Consider the following 24,762-nt stretch of genomic DNA (forward strand, 5'->3'; position numbering starts at 1 on the left):
GAGGGATATTTCACCTCGTGGCACATATGAAGCCATTACTTCGGGAGTCCTGGGGGTGGAACATTGTGAAACGGCAAAGATGTGCAGTTTATTCTGCCTTATACTAAAACGCAAGGCTGTTCTCCCCAAACACAAGCTTAAAAAAAATTAATCACACCAGTTTAAAAGCTGAAGTGTGCTTACTTTACCATCTACATACTCAGACTTGTTTTTACCTGTGTTTGTCACAAATCACATAGAAATATTTATTATCATTATTATTGGTATTAGGTGACACTTTATTTGAAGGTGTCCTTGTTACACGTTACATACTATTATAATAACAATAAATTATGCATAACTGCATGCAAGTAACCCTAAACCAAATCCTAATCCTAACTCTAACCATATAGTAAGTACATGTAGTTAATTAATATTACTCAGTACTTAAATGTATAATTACACTGTAATAAGGACACCTTAAAATAAAGTGTAACCTTGGTATTATTGAATTTGTTGTTATTACCAAGTTCATTGAGTAAATAGGTAGTAAGTATACGAGTAAGACATAATAATTGATGTCCAATCAAAGGTCAAGCCAATATTAAATGTATTGCATTTTTCACAATATGCTGCAATACAAAAAAAGCTCATCCAATCAGATTACAGTGTCAGATGTGTAATATTAGTTTGCGTTGTTTTGAGCCATTTGTTTTTAATTAAAGTGTTACATAATACACTGATTCAAGACTAATTATTTGTTATGAAAGCTCTTATCTTTTGTTTTCAAGTTCCAAATATATAGAGAAAGCAATCACTTTTCATTTTCATGTTTAAAGCCTTTGCCACACACTTATTAAAAACATAAATAATCTTTTATACATTAAACGAAACCATCTTGATTATGGCTGAGCATCAACAACAACAACAACAACCTAATTAATTGCTTTTATATCTGTGATCAATCAAGATTAAGTTCACATAACATTAAAACACACTATATATAGTATTTATATATTATATTAGAAACACATTTACACGTTGAATCTTCAAATGAGTGTAGGATCAACATAAAGAAAGAATATTTTAAATAACATTTGTTTAATTGCATCTTTGCAACTTAAAAGAAATGAGAGAAAAACACAACAAAGCCTCAGGAATTAAAAAGCCGCATTAACTGTACATTAGTTGAAGAAATTAATGCATTAATATTCCCAGCCCTAATCATGATGTATACTGTTACTGTGATATAAACACATCTCTCTGAAAGCTGCCTGCGATTCTTTTACAGTAACTCCACTAAGGGCCGAGTTTTTCAAGTGTAGTATGAAACGCCTATCCATACCATTCCATCAAGATGTACATTAAAGTTTCATCACTGACAGCACATCAATTCAAAGGCCATTATGGGTTCAGTAGCGATGTGTGCGAGTGATATCAGAACCTACACCGTTGGCGCAAGCTCAAAAGAGATACTGAATGAGAGAATCAGCTTGCTGACTCAAGGCTTTGTAGGAATGATTACTGATTCTCTCTGCTTCAGAGCGCAGAAAAAGCTTTGCCAGTCTTTTTTTGAAGCTTTTCTCTCTCTTTATCGGCCTCTCGCCTCGCAGACACCCAAAAGTTGCACAAAAAAACGTTATCGACACGGTTGCAGCTCTCTCGTTTCAATATACCTTGGCTTTTGTGGGTCCACAAGCAAAGCCAGAGATCTAAGCGACGTCTGTCAAACCTGAGAAAAGGTGTTTTGAGTCCAAAAGCTCTTTGAGGAACATCAAAGGGGATTCATTACATAAACATTTACTCTAATAATAGAGCGTAAGTGATGAAGACGTGGGAGATGGATGTTTGTGAGATTGCCTGATGAGCGTCACGCGGTCCGTACGGAGGATGGAAATGACGCCTGATCAATCTTTGCTTCAGCGCGGCTCCTAATTGCAGTGGCAGCTCGCAGCTAATTCCCCATGTCCCGCAGGCAGACGATAACGCCGCATGACTCGCACAATTTGTCTTTCTAAAACCGAGGATGATGGAACGGCACTTTGAGAGAGCTAATGTGGACGTGTGCAGTGGGATCAGTCGTGTTTGTGAGTCTGCATCATACGGCTGTAATTTGGTGATTTTGAGATTATCGGATTATTTCCAGATTTGCCAACAAACGCGTCCGTTTAGCCAATCAACAGACGTGCAAACTCGCCCTTCAAAATCTACTGACAGCCTTGATGATGGACAGTTTCTGTTTTTAAATGTTTCAAATAAATGTTTAATAAATTAAAGTTTGGGGTCAGTGTTTTTAATACTTTTATACAGTAAAGACCATTCAATTGATCAAAATTAACAGTAGAGGCACTTATAATTTTACAAAGATTTTAATTTGAAATAAATACTGTCAACTTTAGAATTGATAATAAGAAGAAATGTCTCTTGAGCAGCAAATCAGCATATCTGAATGATTTCTGAAAGATCATGTGACACTGAAGACTTGAGTTATGATGCTGAAAATTCAGCTTTACATCACAGGAATACATTTCATTGTAAAATACATGCACATAGAAAACCGGTATTTTAAATTTAAAATTAAAAAAATATTTTTTCTGCATGTTTGATCAAATGGAGCCTTGGTGAGCATAACAGACTTCTTTTGAACACATTTAAAAACTCTTACCCCAAAATTTTGAAGTACTTTGTGTATGTATGTTAACGTATATCAGTTGCCGTAAAAAACATTTTATTGTGTTATTGGACAATTGTCAGCATGAAATGCATTAAAGTTTATTTTAATACAGAAAAATGCAATGCAAATGTTGCTTGATTGACCATTACTGTCCCTTTCAACTGCCATTCCCTGATCCATATGCTGATTTACAGTACGCAGTGATCACTGCGCTTTCATAAAATCATCTTGGAGGAGAAACCAGTCATCTCCATAACAAACCAGGTAATGTCATATAATAAAAGACCTGAAGGAAAGCACACAGGAAGATGAATTCATTTGCAGTTCAATGGACATGATCAGTGACATTTCAAGTTCAATGACATTTAACATCACACCTGTTGCAAAATATTGACATTTCCTAGAAAGTTTAGAGGCTACCCATGATACTAAGGAGACGATAATGCCAAATATATGAAGTAATCATATATTAAAGGGGTCATATGATGCGATTTCAATTTTTCCTTTCTCTTTGGAGTGTTACAAGCTCTTGGTGCATAAAGAAGATCTGTAAAGTTGCAAAGACTAAAGTCTCAAATCCAAAGAGAATAATGTTCTTTTTAGTAGCATCATATGACCCCTTTAAAGTGACTTTTTAAAAGTTTCCAGAAACCAGCAGAGGCCAAGGAGTGGTATAATATTCTTACCATATGCATTTCTCAAAACAACACCTTAGAAAGCAGAAAAAAACTATGGCTCCCGATCTAATCAATGAATCTGTCATTTACAGCATCATTCGAATGTTGACCGGTTCTGAAAGACTATTCATCAGCACCGTTTTGATGGAATCAGTGCTTGTTTATATAAAGTGCAATACAACTACACTGAAAAAACAATTGGCTTAGAAAGTATTTTCACTTAGAAATTTCACTCAGCTAGTAAATGTTACAATTACAAAGAAACAGCATGCAAGTAACAATGAGTTAATCAAGACAATTTGAAGTAGAAAGACCGCAAAAGTATTTTTATGTAAAATGTTCTGATGTAAAATTATGACTTTAAACAAATCATTTTTACAGTGATAATACTATAATACTTGTTCCCTTTCAGTCAGTCACGTTCGACGTTACGTCAGTCGTGACTGACGAATTGGGATATCGCTTCGATAGACCAATCACCTTCGAGTGTTAACTAAACAAGCCAATGACAGTTGGCGTGCGTGTTTCGCCACGCGCATCCCGCCCCAAAAACTGATGTGCGTTTGCACGCGCTCTCCTTTTATACCCGCATTGCAGGGCGGGATGCGCGTGGCGAAACACGCACGCCAACTGTCATTGGCTTGTTTAGTTAACACTCGAAGGTGATTGGTCTATCGAAGCGATATCCCAATTCGTCAGTCACGACTGACGTAACGTCTCCGTTCCCTCCTTCAGGGAACGAGGGTTACACAAGTAACCTAGACGTTTTTTTGCTTCACAAAATGGTATTTTAAACAGAATTTTACTGTAGACTTACATGAAATGTAAGTCTGATCTATTAATACAGTAAGGGAACTTTATTAACAGGTTTTTACTGTAGCATTTTTTTAGTCTTCTACAGCTAAAATTTGCAAAGAAATAAATAAATAATTGAAAAAGCTAATGAACATTTTTTTTCACAGTTAAAGTTCAATTTTCCAAAACATTGTCCAGAATAATGAAGAATATCAATAACAAAGTCTGACAGACATGCAAAAATGATTGCTGTGGACCGATGATCAGCTTATGTTCAAATACATAGAAATAAAATGATCAATATATTGACTTCTTCACCCATAACGTCTTCATCTTAATTTGGAGCTTTTCACAGCAAATATTGATGTAAGTTGCTATTACTGTGATGAATTCATTAGCATATAACATTTTAATAGACTGACAGCCCTATTAAATAATCAGTTTCAGAATAAAATCACCACAGACCATTGCATTACTATATTTCAGTTACACTGATCGACCAAAACGTTTCATATTTGGATTAAACTGCATTCCTCGTTCACTCGCTGACTGTAAACTAGCTGTACTACTTTATAAGTACCTTAGCTGTGATTTTTTTCCCCCCCAGACCTAGATTTATTTATGCTAAAATGCAGAGATCTTCCACTCTGTAGGTGGGAAGTTATTTTTAAAGTAATGTTGACAAAAGAGGTCCATATAGCGCAGCTCGCATCCAGACTGCAGTGTGTTGAGCACTCGGTACATTTAAACTGATTTCAGATTTGGCCCGATGCCTTTTATCAATTGATTGATTGGACCCTGAAGGTGCGTCGTTTACTGCATTTGCTCTCAGTCAGTTTTGAATCGAGCGATTCAATAGCTAATCAAATATAAGGCTCGAGGCAGTAATCGTGAACTCTGTTAAAACACACACACGCTCACATTAATATAGGTTGTCTATTAGCCAAACTTAATAACATCTCTCTGGTGAGTAATTAAAAGTGCTGAGCAAATTATTTGCATCACAGATACAGTTTTAGAGAACTTCTAAAGCGAGTTTTTAAATGCTGAAACATCTAAAAACGTGGTAGAGCAGATGCTCTGTAGCGAATCAGCTCATGGGGAAATATGAATAATTAATCATAACTAGTTATAATTAATTATAAATATTTAGATCCGCTGTAGATATTTAGCTGACCTCTCAGGGTCAACTGTCTGTCAATTCTAAGAACGTTTTGGGTGTCGACGAAAGATTACTAAAAGTTCTTAGAACCGTAATATGTTGCATAGGTATAAACATACAATATACACTCTCAATTAGATCATCCGAATATGAATTAATAGAGACCAAACACGGTATATGTAAGGTTACATGAATGAGTGGTTCTATCATAAGCATGAATAAAATAGTCTACAATACAACAGATAATATACAAGACAGCAATAATATACACCATGACCTGAAGGATATGTGTGTTCATTCAAAGAAAGGTTTTCCTATGAATTAGTTAGTAGAAAAGTCCACTTCTACTGTGCCTTGTGCCTCTTGCGATGGAACACGCAGTGATTTTCCCTGCTTCGCATTCCATTAGGTCGTAAATGTATCTGGTGTCAGGGTTGCCATGGTAACCAGGATCCTGGGCCCTGTTCACAGACAACTTGGCACCCAGTATGTTTATTGGGTGAGGGGTCTGTGAACGTTTGTTAATCTAATGAATAATTGATTTGTTAAATCAAATGAAAAATGGTGTGTCTGATTGGTCCACAACGCTACAGCTCTATCTTTGAATCTGATCTACAGAAAAAAAAAAAATCCAACAAGGTCACTTTAATATTGCAATGGTTCTCTGAAACCGCACTGAAATTAAAAGGAGAGCAAAAATACACATTTGCTTAGGTATTCCAGCAATCTCATGTGTTTCATGAGTTTAAGAAGAGATCTCAACCATTTCTCAAACTGTGCTCAGATTCGCCAAGGTATTTAGAGACTAAAGATTCATATCTTCTATCCACATTCATATCATATCTGTACTCTCCCTGTATGCCAACTATTGACTCATCCGTGCCTTTTTATCTTTCCTGAGAAATTTTAGAAGACACATCTGAGCCAGAGTGAATATATAGTCTACTGTTCAAAAGTTTGTGGTCGGTAAGTCTCATCTCACCAAAGCTGCATTTCTTTGATAAAAAATACAGTAAAAACAGTAATATTATTACAATTTAAAATAGCTGTTTTCTATGCGAATATATTTTAAAATGTAATTTATTTCTGTGATGCAAAGCTGGATTTTCAACTTTTAGCATCATTGCGCCTTTTCCTTCAGAAACGTGTCTTATTATCCATGTTTTTAATTCAAATATGAGTAAAATATTTTAGACTGTTTAAATATTTCAAATATGAGGGAAGAACAAAACTTGGTAAAGGTGTTTATCTGGAAATATTATTTGGCCAAAAAAGGTAAACTACATTAACATTAAGTAAAAAAAACATAGAAAAATAAAAAGCTCAGGAAAAAGCATACACTGACGACAAACATCGTCAGTTATTAATTTTTTGTTGGTTCTCTTGTTCTCTTTTCGCATGTATTCATAATTTATTTCTATAACAGCCTGGTCAAAAATTATGCCTGCATATTTTGGCATGTTTCATTGCATTATCACAAATGTAAAAAAAAAAAAAAAAAAAAAGATTTCAAGCGCAACTACGCAATATGCTTACAAAACCTTTAACACATTTTCAGTAATCTGAATAAAGGGTGAAGAAGTCTATTTTCATAGGCCGGACATCACTTTTAAACACCAACATCTGCAATCAAAAGTCAGAGATCTCAATATGAACTCAAATGACTCTCATCACAGTCCTTTTCATAAGGAATCAAATGCAAAATACTTAAATAAAACATAACTGAAGACTCCATTAGAGTGATAGTTCACCCCAAAATTCACCACATCTTCAGAATATTCTTCAAAAATCCACCTATTTGTTTTGCATGAAAGAAAAAAATTCATATCGGTTTGAAGCAAATGATGACAGATTTTTTTTTTATTCTAGGATGAACTCTTGCTTTAAGACTCCTGAGCTGTGAAAGATCAACCTCTGAGCGGCTAAACTCACGTGTACTTGATATGTGTGTGTGTCGGTACCTCCGGTTTCCTCTCTCACTTCTAGCGTCTTCCCCTACAGTCCCTTTAGCTACAGTCTGATGCTGCTTTCCTCAGGGTGACGGTGAACATGCGGAGAACCTTTCCTATTTCTCTCATCCCTTTCACTAGCGTTTTCCTCTGCCGGTCTGAAGAGGGAGGATGGATTACGGGACGAGTCGCACACACGGTTCAGTGACCTTTGCTTTGTCCCCTCCATCCACACACACACGTACATCTTTCAGAGTGTAGGTAGAAAGGGCCAGGCCAAGCAATCAGCTTCATTCGCCTTTGGTTAGGAAATCAAAGAGGTGAGATGACGAGCAAAAGTCCACAAAGCCTTGAGATGCACAGACAGATACGTGCAGAGCTGTACAATTCACCTGTACTGATGTTTGATTTCAGCAGTTCTATTAGTCAGTCTTTATCAAAAACGAAAAACAGACAGGGTGATTAGAATGGTCAGCTGACTGTATACACATATTACTTACCAAATAAATAAATGACATTCAATACTGATTTAAGCTGAAATCATCGTCACAGAAAAGAAAGAACATATCCTGTGATAGACTGTTCAAAATCAACACAAAAACATCAAACTATACTTGCGGTTACTGTACACTTTTGGTTATATTGCTGGCAAAACTGGCTCACATTTCTTTTCTTTTCTTTTTTTTTATTCAGTGCCACAGGAACAAGAGATATGACAGTCACATTAAAAATAGCATTAGCTGCCAAAAAAAAAAACTTAAGTGCTTTTAAAACATGTTTTCAGCACTTTTAAAATTGGTTTCAAAAGGTTTGTGTGAAGTAATTTATAAAATGTGAGAAATTTGTATTTTCCTAAAAAAAAATTAATAACTGCATAATGTATTGTTCTTTACTCACCAAAATGTCATTGTGGAAAAAAAGCGCATCAAATACACAAATTTCTATCATGTACTCCAGTTTTCTGTTAATATAGGTTGCTGAATCCTTCCAAAACAATCTTAAGAATATACAATGATAAAACAAATACAAACGTGTTTCTTTTTATAGTCCACAAAGTTTACAAGTATATATATAATCTGCCCACAAATATATAGTTCAGTCATGAAACTCTAGATGGCGCAGGCTGACAGGGTGTTAACGTAACTGATGATATTCAGAGAGTTAAACGACTTGGCACAAGCTGATTGGTTCATGCTGCATATGCAGCCAATGAGCTTACTGCCTTGCATTTATATGGCTGGCTAGCATTCACTTGAGATTCCTGCAGCGCGCTTTCAGAGTTCTCTAAAACCCTCCACCTTCCCCATCTCAACCTGTATAGATATGCTACGGGGTTATTCTATATGCTATTTGTGCAGCAGCAGTATGTCTTAAATACTCATGGCACCGTATCGCCATATGCATTGGCAGTAAAAAATTTAAGGGGGTCTGAATACTTTCCGTACCCACTGTATATATATATATATTATTATTTTTTTTTTTTTTTTTTTTTTTTTTTTTAATGATTTAAATCTTTTTAAATTATTTATTAGTTTTTTTGGAAAATGTTTTACTGTTTAAATTTTTATCATTATTATTTATTTCATTCATTCATTTTGAATTCAGTGTCTTTACAATCTTATGCGGGCATTAAAAGTTTTAACAAATTAAATTCATATCAGTCAGCTCAAGTTTTTATTTCCCCCAAGTAATATAATTTCATTTTATGTGAGACTTATATTTAATAATTATATAATATACTAAAATAATAATTTTATTTACACTCAATTATATTATTTTATTAAAACAAAAACTAAATAAACAAAGTGCAATAATATTCTTATTAATATTATATATATATTTTTTATGGTTATATTTAATGGGTCACACTATCTGTAGTGTGAGGACAAAAACCAAATCTCTAGGTAATCTCTTGTGGTAAAAAACGTATGTGCACCCCTGACAATGACACTTTTAAGTGTAACCTAAGAGCCCAAATGCCATCATACCAGCATTCCACACGGAGCATCTGCAGATGAAGGTTATATGCAGTGCTCCAGAACTCCCTATCCTTCAGACTGTGGCACAATACCACAAATCCTGCTGCAACCACTGCAGAGTTTCTCTCTCTATGGGAGAATTCTAATTGTTCACTTTTGGAGAAGTGAGAGGCTTCTGGGATTAGAGTTTGAATGCTTCTCTAGTGTTCTTACATTCCCATCTCAGATTCACTTTCATAAAGTACTTAAATATTCCCTCTTTCTCTCTCGCTCACACACACACACACACACACACACACACACTGAACATCTAAGTGTCTGGCTCCTCCTGCTGTCCAGCCTGCTGAAATACCATTGCTATGTCAAACAGAAGACAAATTGAAACTGTTGTTACAAGAGTTTGATTTAGAGTTAGAGAATTAGAGTTTGAATATAATATGTCATGAAGACTTGTGTCAACTCATGCTTTATGCCATTATTTATCAAGTGAACAAATACTCAGATTTACTTTTCACAGCATTGATTTCATGCACATCAAATTAAATACAAGATCTGCTCCAAAATTCTGCCTAACTAAATCACATTTTGAAGCATCATAGACACAAAGTCTTATAAGAAACCTTCTTTTGGCTAAATTCAAAGGCAGCATTGGATATATCATTCATACAGAATGTGATCATAGAAAAATATCAAGTATAAATGTACTTAGATTTCAATAAATATTGGAAAGTATTATAGTATTTGAATATAACATAATTTACTTAGCAACATGTTAACATAAAACTCTACTGGAATCAAACAAGAGTCAAGTATAATAATAATAACAACAACAACAACAATAATAGTATCATTGAGGGATAATATTTCTGTTTTTATTAAAAAAATTAATTGTGTATATTTATATTTTATGTTTTTCATTTTAATTGTACTTCGTTTTAGTAATTTTGTTGTGCTTTTGTCACTTTTAATTGCTTTTATTTTTTAATGACTATGTAGCATTCATTTCTATTTCAGTTTCAGTTATTTTAGTACATCAAACAAAACTAAAATAAAATAAGAAATATTGCCTTGGCAACTAGCTGAAATAAAATAAGTTTATATTTTTGTATTGTATTTCAAAGTATTTCACGGTTTTAGTACAATAACCCTAAATAATAATAATAATAATATATTTTTTTAAATATTTGTGAAATTTACTAGCAACTTCTGAGTGAAACTGTTTTAAAGTAAATCCTATATCCACCTTTTTTTTTAATACTAACAATGATAATTGCACTACCTGTGTTGAATTACTGTGAACAGCATTTTAATAAATTAATCTTCCTGTCATTCTTGTTTAACTTCTTGTAGGTTGTAACCAGTTCAAGTCATATTTTTCAACCCAGCTGTAGTGCATTCCAAATAATTCACTTACGAGGTTAAAATTAAAAAATTAAAAATACGAGGCTTTCAGTTGCCATCCAAGAAGGTAAACCACAGGCAGCTCACTAGGTTTTGTAACAGAGCTGCCGTCTCTTGCTCAAATTCCCTTCACTACAGTAGTTGTGTCTATCTTTCTCTATAGCTTTTGCCTTCCTTTCCCCGTTTTACATGTAATACACACTCACTGCCGTACAAGGCCCACCGCTTCTCCTCACGAGGCATTTTCTCCCCTTCACCTTCATTATCACTTGTTTAAAACTTTTACTAGGTATTGAATATTTGATGCAGATTAATATTTCACTGCAGGTAAAAAAGCAGACATTTACCATTCTCCACCATGGCTTCCTCTTCCTCTCAGACGTGGCATGAGCGTATCTTTGCCCCGCGGCAACAAACATCACATGCAGACCACTGAGTCATACATGGAGAAAGACGGAGAGAGAGATTTTCACATCATTACAGTGATTTTGTTAATGGACCGTAGACCAGAAAACATACTTACGCAAGTACGCAAAAGCTGACGCTGATACTTGACTGGCACATTATAAACGTGTGGTCCTGTACATACGTAACATTCACTCAGTTTCCGCCGCGGTCATTTCAGAACTCAAATATATACATATAATATTTAATACAAAATAATCATGCACTGTAAATATAATAATGTATAATATTTAATATATTTAATCCAAAATAATCATGCACTGTAAATATGATAATGTTAAATATGAATATAAATGATACAATAATTTTAAAACACTATTTAGCATTAATTTCTTAAAAATATATATTTTTCATGTATGTAAAGCTCCAAAGCATGTGTCTGCATATATGCACAATTACAATGTTCTTTCATATCATTTGATGAACTTAATCCCAAGATCACCACAAAATGCATACTAAAGAATTCTGTTTTTTGCAAACACTAATAGTACAACATAAATGAACAGAGCTTAATACAGTGCATTCTACAATATATATGTAGATATAACATACTATAAAGTCTCATTTACATAGAAAGGAAGTGTGTTTGCCAAGAAAAGAAAGACAGTGAGTTAATCTAAATGCTCACAGTGCAATTCCAGTGCAGTTAGTGCCTATAGTTGAAATTGGATTGCAAGTGGTTAGTAAATAAGACAACACGTTTGGTGCTGAAATGCAAAGCTGAACGGTCAAACTGTTGGAAAAGAGGCTTCATTCATTCATCCATTCATTTAACCCCTGTCATTTAAAGGCCTTCAGAGGATATCGATATAGCCGTGAGAATGAGATAACCCATATATCTGAATGTATTTCGAATGTACCAGCCACAAGTCAATCTGTAAACAGCATCATTCCGTGTCCGTTTAAGTGACTCTACCCTTTCGGGAGCTACTCTAGATAAATGACACATTTCCGATTCAGCACGTGGATGAGGCTGAGAAAGAATGTCGTGTCTGGCCATGAGCGTAGCTGGGCTGAAATGAGGCAGTCTGTCACCAGGTACCTCGTACAAATCTCTTTCTCTGAGGCTTTGGACAATGAGAGGCAGGAGCAGGTTTCATTCTGCGCTCCGTCCCCTCTGGAATCTGATTAGCCTGCTTTATATGGACTCCAGGGGCCCGGAGCGCTCATATAGACTCCTAAATGGAAGAGTCTATCGTTTTTTTTTTTTTCGCCTGTCACTCCACAATTGCATTTATTGAAGTAATGCAGCAGCCTACCATACATTTGAACATGTTTATTAATATGTGGCGAGAGCACCATAAATATTAAATAAATGGAGTCTATGTATATCTGTGGGGAAGTGCATCTCTAATGGAGAAATGGGCCAGAGTTTTAGAAAATCATCATTGATTGATGAAGGAACAAAAAATATTTTCACACTAGGGTTTATGGAGCCCGGTCTCATGAAAATGCGTATAAAGAGTACGCCAAATAAAAACATTTCATGCATATGATACGAAATTTGTTGGCGTGCATATGATACGCATCTACCGTACAACCCTAATCCTACCAATTGCGTATCATTTGCACGCCAAAGTCAATTTTTGCGTATAAACAGTGCGCCAAATTGAAACAAACTTGTGCTATTGATACGCACTTTCATGAGATCGGGTTGGGTTTATGATAGTACAATTCAATAGTCAATAGCAATGCCAGTACATTTTCACGATTCTTAATATCAGTTGTGCAATTTTGATACAATAGCAGAAACAATGATGCAACTGAATGTAATCCATTTAAAAATCCAATCTAAAAAGTATCAATTTATGATATAATTTTTTACAAATCAGTAGAGTGTAGTATGGGATAAAATAATATTTAAGTTTTTTAAATGTATAGAATAATAAAATTTAACTCAAAATACCTATTGTACTTGTAAAACAAGTTTTTTTTACATGTAATGGCTCTAGCAAACTGTATGATATATTTAAATAAAATATTATTAAAACTAATGAAAGTGAGAAAAAAACAGAAATAAGTAATATCATATTCAGATAAAGTTAATATAGCTGTGAAGATATAACTATTAAATGTTATATAGTCAATGTAATATAATAAATATTATTAAAACTAATTAACATATTATGAACAAAATAAAAACTAACTAACTAGCTATATATATATATATATATATATATATATATTTATATATATACAAACAATTTCAATTTCACTCAGAATTTGATAGTAAATTTCACAAATAATTACAAAGAAACAGCAAGTGACATATTGAATTAAACATAAAATTCTGAAGTAGAAAAGCTGAAATAGTATTTTCTAGTAAAACGTACTCCAATTATCTTTGTTTTATTTACATGTTGTTGTTTATTTCATTTATTTGTCTTTTTTTACAGTGTACTAATTAGTTCCTAAACGAGGGAATAAATTAGTAAAATGTGGCCCTAAATGAGGGAACAAGGGAATTAATTAATAGGTCATGGAAAAGATTTCCCAATTTGTGGCCACAATATCTTTTTGTTTTCCCTCGCATTTCATGTGTGCAACTCCATAACTATTAAATGTCATTGTGTGAAAAAAAAAAACGGAATTTTCCATGAGTTTCCACTCAGCGAATAACAACATGTGGTTTGGAACGACATGAGGGTGCAACTAGACTATTAACTAGACTAAATTAAACCAGACTAAATAACTAGACAATTTCTTTCAATATTTGTTTGGTTATCTAGTCTAAAGCTCACTTGAATTTGTTCCAGATCATCAGACGTGATGTTTTGAGGTCTTGGAAGGCGGTTTGAAACTTACAACGGCGCCTTCACACAAAACCGCTGTCTGGCAAGTCATTGACTAATTGGTCATCTTCACTTCATTGGAATAATAATGCAATCCAAAAGCGATGTTTATGAATTCTCAAGAACCAATCGCCACTCTGAAAGCTTTTGCTCTAAATAAGGATTTCACAATGGAATCACCATGATCTCTGTTTCACCTCTATTGCATTCGTATGTGCGAGCCAGATTTGATCTCACTGCGTTACAGTGGAGAACAGAAGGAGCGGTAGGCGATGCTGGCAGCGGCAGAGGAGCAGATGGTTTAGTTTGCCTCTGGATGGTTTTCAAAAAGTATATATATATATATATATATATATATATATATTTATACAGTATATTAGTTTTAATAATTAGTTTTAAGAATATATTCATTAGTGTTAATAATATTTATTATATTACATTAACATTAAATATATACATTTAATAGTATCCTTGAACGTACTTGTAAAACTTCACAGCTGTATATATAAACAACAATCAACTGAATTTTATATCTGAATTTTTTGTCTCATCTAATAAAAGTCTAAAAATAGCAGCAAATGTATTGTGTTATTATGAAGGGATTTCTGTATTGATTTTTCCCAGCTGTTTCATCCATATTTTGAATTATGCATTGCATTGTGTTGCGTTTTAGGGTTGAGGGAAATGTGCACTGTTTCTATTTTTCTACATTGTTTTTCTTGTAGTGTGTACTTTTACTTAAATGGGTCATAGGATGCTACATGCACTTTTACAAGTTGTTTGAACTGAAATGTGTGTTGGTAGTGTGTGTACACAACCACCCTATAATGATAAAAATCCACCCAGTGTTTTTTTTTTTTTATCTGGTTAAATGTTTTCCCCTTTCTCAAATCGAGCCGATCTCAGATACCTGTCTGTGTGACGTCACACAGACAGGCCCCTCCCACGATAGTTTGATTGACAGTAGCTTTTCAGCACAGACTGGTGTCTTACCTCAGACCCGCCCGGAGTGAGCTGTCATCAGTCCGCCATTGTTTCACCGCCGGAGCAGATGTAGACAACAATGACTCCTGAGCGATTGAGGTGTTCTGTTGTTGGATGTAATAATGAACATAGCAGTCGCCATTTACTCCTGACATCTGAGCCGCTGAATTCGCAGTGGATTACATTGTTTCTGAAGGGAATGCGCATTAAGACCCTAAAGAATCATATCAACTTGTGGAAAATGGGCATCATATGACCCCTTTAAGACAAACTTTGTTCACACGAATGCCTATCCAAGATGGGTGTTTATGCATCATGTCTACATGCAAGCACACATTGATTTAATACAGCTTTAAAGCTAGTATCATTACATCTTAATCTATAGCAGGCTATTAATCTGACAAACGGAGACAATGTGAAAACCTGTGCACATCTCATATCTAGCAGTTATCTTCACTCCTTCATCATAACCTTTCCAAAGATTAAACCTTCCAAAAACCTAAAACGTGACTAGCATCAGGAGACCCAAAAATCACAATGTGCTTTATCCAGTACTAAAACATCTTCCTTTATCTTCTTCCTCAGTTCATGGAGGATACAACATGAAAAGGCATTACTATGATTTAATTTCCCACCGGTACAGGAAGCTGGTGTTTTCCCCTAACACTCACACAAGCAGCTCGGCTCTTGTCCACTTCTCTCATTTTCTCTGTAATACTCTCTATTGAGTCTCTCACACCATCAATTGCACTGAAGCCTCAGCGCAAGATAACCAGGTCCAGAGACAGTTCTAGGGTCAACAGATAACTGGGCTTAGCCTATGATCTCCAGGTACTTATAGGATGCACTTCTGATGTAATATTGGAATATGATGCAGTTTTAAAAATGTTGCATGCATTAGGAATCATGTTCCCTGCTGAGAACAACAGATTAAACCAGGCTAAGGTTGTTACTCGGTCACTCAACTTGGCTAAAGTCTAGACTGTTGTGATGGTTTTACCTGGGTTTTGGTCACATTGCAGCTGAACGACCAGCTGAACCATGTTTGGATGTGTTGGGAGACCAGCTAAACCAACTTACACCAGTTAAAAATCAGCAAACCTTTTTTTTTTTTTATTAGGGTTATGAAATTGTTTTGGTAACACTTTACTTGAAGGGGTGTGCATAAGACTGACATGGCACCTTCATAATCATGACACGACACATGTCATGAATATGAAGGAGATTTTATGCATGTTTATGACAACTGTCATTAAGTGTCATTCGCTCAGTTATGTCATTTTTAATGCAAATATGACATTATTTGACCTAACCCTAACCTAACCCTACCCCTACCCTTACCCCTAACCATAGCCCATAACAAAGACATCTCAAACAATGTCATCTTTGCATTAAAAATTACATAACTGGGCGAATGACACTTAATGACAGTTGTCATAAACATGCATAAAAAACCTTCATATTCATGGCATGTGTCATGTCATGATTATGTAGGTATCATGTCATGATTATGAAGGTGTCATGTCAGTCTTATGCACACCCCTTCAAGTAAAGTGTAACCATTGTTTTTCAGTTTTACTGGAGCTAAAACTAAAAAGAACTGTACAATAGTTAATAGCCTCAAATGTGCCAAAAGGTCAAAAGTCATGCTTTCAATCAACATATGTAGCTTAAAATGCCATGAGATGTCTAAGAACAACAACAAAAACCTTATAAAAATGTTCTTCCTGAAGTCGTCATTTGCTCACCCATATTGTCTACTTTCTGTATGATGATTTGCATCACAGAAAGAGTCCATATGATTGTGCACTATATTTTAAAAACCTTTGAGTCATTTGAAAGCAAATGGGTGATTAATAATGAATAATTAAATTTCTCTAAATTTATCCTTTCCATCTCCCGCTTTCTTCTTCCATACCTGCGTCTCCCATTCACCGGCTCTTGAAGCACAGGTTCGCTTTCATTTCCCCCCACAGATGGAGTCGCACTCAGACTTGGATGTGTTCCTTTTTTGTCTCTCTCTTTCTTCCTCGGATCTCAGCAGGGACCTGGCAACTCTCTACCTCTCTGTCTCACTCTCAGCTCATCTGTTTCTGTGCTTTTGAGCTCACAGACGTGGATCCCCGTCCTCAATGCCAGGCTGCCAGCGCTCATCATACTGAACAATCTCCTTTCCTGTTAACTGACTGATTTTAGTAAAGACGGCTTTAAAAGTCCAGCATATGTGCATCTGGTGCTGTCTATAGGATAATGCATAAACTGGACATCAACAGATGATACTCGTAGGAAACAAAAATGACAAACGACATCTATAGATATAAAATGTGTCTCCTCAACTGGTTTTGCTTCAAGGCCTAGATTAGATTAGAACTAACATAGTAGCAAAACTGCTTATATACGCTGTAACATAAACTAAAATGCCCATAAAACATATTGCATTTAATTGCATTTGTACTCATGAACATAATAGATTACTTAGTGTTTTAATAATTATTATGAATTAAATTAAAAATAATTAAGCTCTCTACTAGAGCTTCAGACAAAATCTCTCAGACTGTGCCCAGATTTGCCAACAAACTAAATTGTGCATTCAAAAGTCAGAGATCCCAGCATGAACTCGAACATTTTTTAGCAAATTCATCCATGACCAACATATCTCATTTATCTCATTTGTAATGTTTTATATGCAGATTAAATAGGTCTTTATTGTATAGGTCTAATAGTCTCCCGAGGCCACAGGAGGGCGCAATGAGCAAAATAATGCAGCACATTTAAATTGTCAACGCAAGGAAGTAACTCTATAAAAATGTGCATTACGTCTAAATTAACTCATAAAAATCAAATATAATTTCGTAAATTGCATAAACAATTATGAACAAAACAGCATCATGTATTTATGCATTGCTTAATCCAAAGAGCCGAAGCGCCATTCACACAGACTGCATTTAAAAACATGAGACGCAGTGAAAAGGAATAAACCTCCATAAATTTGTGACGTGTTTTCTAAAAGTTTAAACTGTTTTAACTTTGCATGGCTTTCTATACATCTCTTCTGTGCGACGCACCGTCGATAAATATCGATACCGTTTTATCGCCCAGGCCTAGTTGATACTCAAATAAAACATAATCGAGAATTAAATCTCCTTTATTAGCTTGAAAGAAAAACCTTTGATGTCAACATGAAATCAAAATTGATCCACTTTATGTTCTAAATAAATAACCCAGGTCTTATTGTGCTCCATCATACTTTTCAACCAGTAACACCCATATTTCACAATCAAATCGTTTCCTAATGGACAAAATCAAGTTCTGCCCTACATTTGTTTTCACTGAACCTCCGTTCTGTCAGAAATAAAGTCACATTACACTCTTAAAAATAAAGGTTCTTTATTGTCACTGTTAATTCCATGAAGAACCTTTAACATCCATAGAACCTTTCTATTCCACAAAACGTTCTAAGAAAAAAATGGTTCTTCTAAGAACATACCATTGAAAGGCACTTTGGGGAACCAAAGAATGGTTCTTTAAGGCATCACTGCAAAAACCCCTTTTGGATCCTTTATTTTTAAGAGCATACAAAAGGTAAATGGGTTGCAAATATTGACTTTTAGTGAGTATTATTGTCTTCTGTGTCACTCCGCAACCTTCCTAATTTAAACAAACCACACATGTCCATATATGTGTGTGCGTGCGAGTGTTTGTGATTCTCCAGGTCTCCTCTGGGAGTGTTATTCACACCTTCATTCTGGGCTGGAGCAGATGAAAATGTGTGGTGATGTGGGCCGCTGTTATTGATTTCGGTAGACCTTGTGCAGTGGGGGAGGTTACGTAAGCCCAGGCAATTATACCTTGGGCTCATGGGGAGAAGGAAACTTCCTGAATGTCCTCCTGGATCTTCCTCAGCGCTCTGAACACTGATTCACACGCCTGGAGGTTTCATCCACCCAGCTGATCAGGTCTGCCTGCTAGATCTGTTTGGTTGCGACACACACTATCACAGATTTCATCCACTTGTTTTTCTTCCAAAAGAAATCACCTGTACAGGCTCTACTAACTTTATATATTGCATTGGCGAAGTAACATTGCTTTCCAGACACTCATTTAGATTTAGTCTCACATAGCCAGACTTTTGACCGTCTGATCCACATTGCAGCACATTCTGGCCAAGAATCGTTCATTTTAAGACTGTCTGACCAATATGTACGATGACTTGTTTAGGTGCAGGTAAATCAGATACAGCCCTAACAGCGCAGTCAAATCATATAAAGACACGCTCAAGGACACTTGGCTTGTTTACTTGCTACTGTCTCAAACAAAACTGTTGAATATCTTTCAAAGACGCGATGGCACAAACCTCACAGACATTGCCAAATGCAGCTATTTTTTTCTTGGAAGCCCTCATAGTAGCAGACTGGGAACTTGTAAACACGATATTGTTTCCAAGTGAACTGAGACAGATTCACAGAATTGTGCAAAGCGTATAGTTCTCAAGTTTAGTACCTAGACCTGGTTTGATGCTCTTGGAAGAAAATACACATTTTTAGGAAACTTTTTTGTTTTAGTTTTTTGCCATATGTGACCCTGGACCACAAAACCAGTCATAAGAGTCAATTTTGTGAAATTGAAATTAATACACCATCTCAAAGCTGAATAAATAAGCTTTCCATTGATGTATGGTTTGTTATGATAGGACAATATTTGGAATCTCTGAATCTGGAAAATCTGGAATCTGAGGGTGCAAAAAAATCAAAATATTGAGAAAATCGCCTTTAAAGTTGTCCAAATGAAGTTCTTAGCAATGCATATTACTAATCAAAAATTAAGTTTTGATATATTTACAGTAGGAAATTTACAAAATATCTTTATGAAACATGATCTTTACTTAATGTCCTAATGATTTTTGGCATAAAAGAAAAATCAATAATTTTGACCCATACAATGTATTTTTGGCTATTGCTACAAATATACCCCAGTGACTTAAGACTGCTTTTGTGCTCCAGGGTCACATATTTGTCTTGCTTTTAACATATGACAATTAAAAATTACATTATATTAATAAAATAATTAATATAGATGTAATATATACACTACAGTTACAAAGTATGGAGTCAGTAATTATAATAATAATAATTGTATTCAGCAAGGATGCATTTATTTGATCAAAAGTGACAGTAAAGACGTTTATAATGTCACAAAAGATTTATATTTCAAATAAATGCTGCTCTTTCTTTTCATCCTGGTTTGCACAAAAATACTAAGCAGCACAATTGTTTTCAATACTGGTAATAATATTTGTTTCTTGAGAACCAAACCAGCATATTAGACAGTCTACTGTATATATGAGCAATATCATATGAGTGGCAGTGCAATATGGCTGTATATCAGCACGGCTGTGATTTGGCCGTAGGTAATCACAGCGTGCTGATATACAGCCATATCGCATGGCTACGAGTGTGATATTGCATTTATACTAAAGATGATGGTATGAGTGTGTAAATACATAAGAAACAACAACGGAGTTTCTTTAAAAACCCTCTTTTGTGCGGAATTACTTTCTTCTGCCACAGATTCAAAACTCAGTTTGACAGTTTAACAGCTGAGCCCAAGCCTCCGTTAATAATTCCAAAACGTCACTTTATGTCACGAATTCGGTCCATGGACTTCCGTTTATTCACCACCAGAGGTCACCCTTTCCATTACATTGACTCTCGCACAACACAAACTGTTGCATAGCACCCCGGACTACATATCCCATCATTCTTTGCACGATTTGCACACTGCACTGATTGCACTCATTGCACACAGCTGTTTCTAATCACCTCACTCACTATATAACACCCTCTCTAACCACCTTTCTCGGCTGAGTGTTGTTTAGCCCGTACCCCATTCCGAGTCTCTGTGTTTTCCTTGTTTTGCCTTGCCTTGCCTGTTTCCGCGGTTTCTGATCTTTGCCTGTTTTCCTGGATTTTTCCCTCTCGTCTCGCCCCTGTGATTCTGTCTGCCGATCGGTGACCTACGCTAGCTCTGGGACTATTCTTGTGTTTTGCCCGCCTTATACCTGTTTGCCATTGTTTGACCCTGCCTGTTTACCACGTCTCTTTAATAAAGCTTGCAGATGGATCCACACGTCTCACGTCTCGTCAGCCCCGTTACACTTTAGAACTAGTAACGAAGGAACGCTGAGGTGCTTCATTGAAAACATATTGCTCTCGGCGGGTTCATGAGCGCTGAATGGCCACTGACGCCCTGAAGCTCACATCTCCGAAAATGGTAAATCAAATCAAGACGTTCTCTTGTTTTAACAGACTGCATATTTGAAGTCCAAAGAACTACATTCTCACCTAAAATCTCTTCAAACTACATTCCATGACACAAAAACAGTATTATTTATAAAATTAAAGTGGATTTGGGCATCCGCCATGACACCCGCTGTGAGAAATAACCACAAGCGGAGTGATACAAATGGTGAAGCGGTTGGAGTTCTGTTATCACTAGAATATTGCACGGCTGGAAAAGGCTCTCAGGCAATCAGAAAGAAGCAGAAAAAAAAAAACAGAAAAAACTGTTGTATAAATATATAAACCTAAAATGGACAATTTATTTAAACTCCATTCCATAGTATGACTTCCACCGAGTTTATTTGTGCAAATACTTTATGTAATTGTGCATTTCTGCACATAAACACATGGAAAATAAAGGTGTCTTACCTGTATATGATACAGGCGCAGTCTCTGCATGTGCCACAGTTCTCAATGTCCTGTCCCGTTCGGTATGAGTGTCTTCTGAAACACACACAAGAATACAATAACCAGGGGTTTTTTTTAACTGCGAGCATGTCGCTATGAAAGAAAGCCTAATAACTTTCATGTTATTGCTGACAGACAACAGAGATTTACAGGTTTATTGCACAAACCTAGTATGCAAAGTATGTTTGATTCAAACACAGTTGAAGCAGCTCATGTTCATGGTGTCTTTGATGAATGACCCTTCTGAGTGTCTGACAGTTATGTAAGAGTGAGTCACAGCTAACAGGACTATACTATCATTCTGCTTCTGCTTAATTAAAACACTGTCTTTAGTGTGTTTATATATTGCGAATGTGAGACAGAAGGCATATTCTGAGAATGCCAAGTTTGCATTATACATGTATTGAATTTACAAGCAGGTATTACAGATATCTTCAAGAAGTCAACACACAAATGGATTAGTTACAGTTGTCTCTGCACATTTAGCCCCTTTAATAGCTTTTCTTTTTACACTAAATTACAGCAGTGCATATGATTACAGACACCAGGTGCTTCTAAGTAAAAGTGTGTGGCAGGGAGACTATATGCATGCATGTATACGTGTCACATACACTGCCGGAGTCTCACATGGGATAACAATGCTAGTCTGATTTAGCAGCTCGACACAAAGGGGACTAATTACACATCACAGATTTCCGGAATCTTCCTCCTCGCCTTCCTCAGCTTCTGGAATTAAAGAGCTGATGGTAATCCTGAGGCTCTCGAGCAGCGCTTAAATAATCCACAGATGGGAATCAATCATAGAGAGGCTTTATGTGAAGATCTTTCATCTATTTTTTTTTTTAACCAACATGCTTTATATATAGAATAGCCTGCACTATACATCAAAACATTCATCTGTGACGTGCATGCATCCATCCATTCATCCGTTATAGCATTATTTACAGTAGTACTTATTAATATTGCTTTTATTTTTATGTTTTAATTGTTGCAACAAATTTATTCTTTGGGATAAACCCCTTGAGATGCATCATCTCGTTTTCAAGGGGGTCCTATTTGTAATTTCATTTTAAATTTATCAGAATTAAATTTTTTTATAGCTTTAATTCATTGTTATTTTAGTTTTTGACAAATTTTGTACTTCAACTTACATTTTTTTTATTTAGTTGCCAACGCAACATTTCTACTCTATTTAAGTTTTTAAATTTTAGCTTTATTTCTATTTTTTCTATTTATATCTATATACAGTATCTGTATTATTTATAAACTCTCATTGTATTTATTAATAATGAATTAGCTTTTATTTTTATATTTTTGGTTTTTATTTTAAATTTCATTTTATAGTAAGTTTTAGAGAATTTTAGATAGGGAATCTATCTATCTATCTATCTATCTATCTATCTATCTATCTATCTATCTGCATCCACTTTGTATTAACTGCAAGAGTGACAGCTTTAACATTAAAGTAAAATGTTTTTTAAAGGTCATCAGTCTTGCTCTCTCCTTTTTCTTCTCACAAGCAAACACTTACACATGCACACACATGCACACACACACACACACTCATTAAAAGCTGTTTAAAGTCTCACTTTAATTCGTTCACTGGGGGACAGCCTAGTCATTTGTCATCAACACAACACAGCTCCTGTGTGTGTGTGTGTTTGTGTGTGTGTGTACATCTCTATTCTCATAAAGTGAGAGTATAGCCAACATAAAAGAGGAATGTGGTGAATGACCTGATGATGTAAATCCCCAGAAGCTGTGACCTTTGAACTGAAAATACCAAGCTACTATTTGACATAAAATATAGCCACTATATCCTAAATAAATATATAAATAAACCAACCAAAAAGCCAATCAATCATAATTGGTGGTGCTTTTTTTTGCACATTAAGATTAGAACAAGCATTATAATTTAGTGTCAAACTCATCCATCATGAGAAATCTTTTGTTAAGACCTCAAAGAAATTAAATTACAATAATGAGAAAAGACAGGGAAAAAACGGTATGTTTGGCCTCTTAGAGCTTCTGGACGTTTGAGGGTGCATTAACCAAAAAGCCTTTTACTTATTAATTTAAAATGTTTTGTCATTTTAATAAATGAATTATGGCATCTGGTCAATTGTGTTTCCCTACTTTAGAGACATTCTGGAAAACTAATAGGGATTGAAAGTGAAGAAGATAAACAATGTTTTTGTAACAGACATTAAGGATAGTTCAAATTCTGCTGCTGTTTTTAAAGAGAGCTGTGCTTTAACTTCTAAAAAGTAAACACAACTTGATGCATTCAGATTTGTATGTCCTCTCAACTACTATTATTTTTATAGGACACTTAATATATGAATTCAACTGTGCTTCTTAAATGCTTCTAAAGTATCAAATACAAATTTGTACTTGTAACAAATACATCTGAGATATAGTTTCTGAAGGTTGCACATAGACACAAATCACAAGAATGGTGACAAATCAACAAATGTAAAAAGATGAGCTTTTAACATCCCCTCAATAAATAAATAAATAAGTAACAATAGTGAGAAAACAAAGACAAAAATGTAAACCAAAGTCAACAACAAAACTAAGAGTTTTCCCTCAATAAACTTTATAATTTGCTGCTTATTGATAGTGAGCAAGGTGGTGGTTGTAGTAGTTAAGTTTAGGTATGGGGTAGGGATCTAGAATATGGTTATGCAGAAAAAGGCATTAATATGTGCTTTATAAGTACTAATATACAGCCAACATTCTAGTAATATGCATGCTAGTAAGCATCATGTTAATAGTGAACAGTGTTCCCTAATCTAAAGTGTTAGTGAATTCTGTTGTTCTAAAATGGGTTTTTATGTAGTTTCAAGTAATTCACTCAAAAGGTCCATAAATTGGAAAGTTGCTTTTATACAGTGCTGTAGCATCACAATGGCAACTTGTGCACAATCACAAGTGCGATATAAATCACTTTTCGTAAAGTTTCTTTTCAGTTTGAAACAGGACAAATGCTTGATTAAGAAATGTGGTGACAACAGCCAAAAGATATGAGGGGCCGTATAGGCCATAATTATTGAAAAGGCTCTTACAAACACTAGTGAAACGAAAAACATTGATAAACCTTAGTGAAATTCATTCATACGCATTACTGAAAACCTCTTACATACACTAGTGAAAACA

The 24,762-nt window shown here is 35.1% G+C and overlaps 1 protein-coding gene across 4 annotated transcripts in view; it reads right to left on the bottom strand.

Annotated features, from left to right (window-relative positions):
* The window catches only part of LOC107704013 (proteoglycan 4-like), an 81,780-nt gene that overhangs the window by 32,408 nt on the left and 24,610 nt on the right, over positions 1-24,762 (bottom strand). The window contains exon 2 of one of the 4 annotated variants that reach the window (XM_016506849.1): positions 21,565-21,636. In XM_016506849.1, the coding sequence (XP_016362335.1) occupies positions 21,565-21,636 (72 nt within the window). Of the gene's footprint in view, positions 1-21,564; positions 21,640-24,762 lie in introns of those variants that run through there. The other 3 variants (XM_016506841.1, XR_001635900.1, XR_001635901.1) reach the window with 3 other exon arrangements.

Source organism: Sinocyclocheilus anshuiensis, unplaced genomic scaffold (assembly GCF_001515605.1).
Source record: "Sinocyclocheilus anshuiensis isolate Anshui unplaced genomic scaffold, SAMN03320099.WGS_v1.1 scaffold117, whole genome shotgun sequence".
Classification (NCBI taxonomy): Eukaryota; Metazoa; Chordata; class Actinopteri; order Cypriniformes; family Cyprinidae; genus Sinocyclocheilus; species Sinocyclocheilus anshuiensis.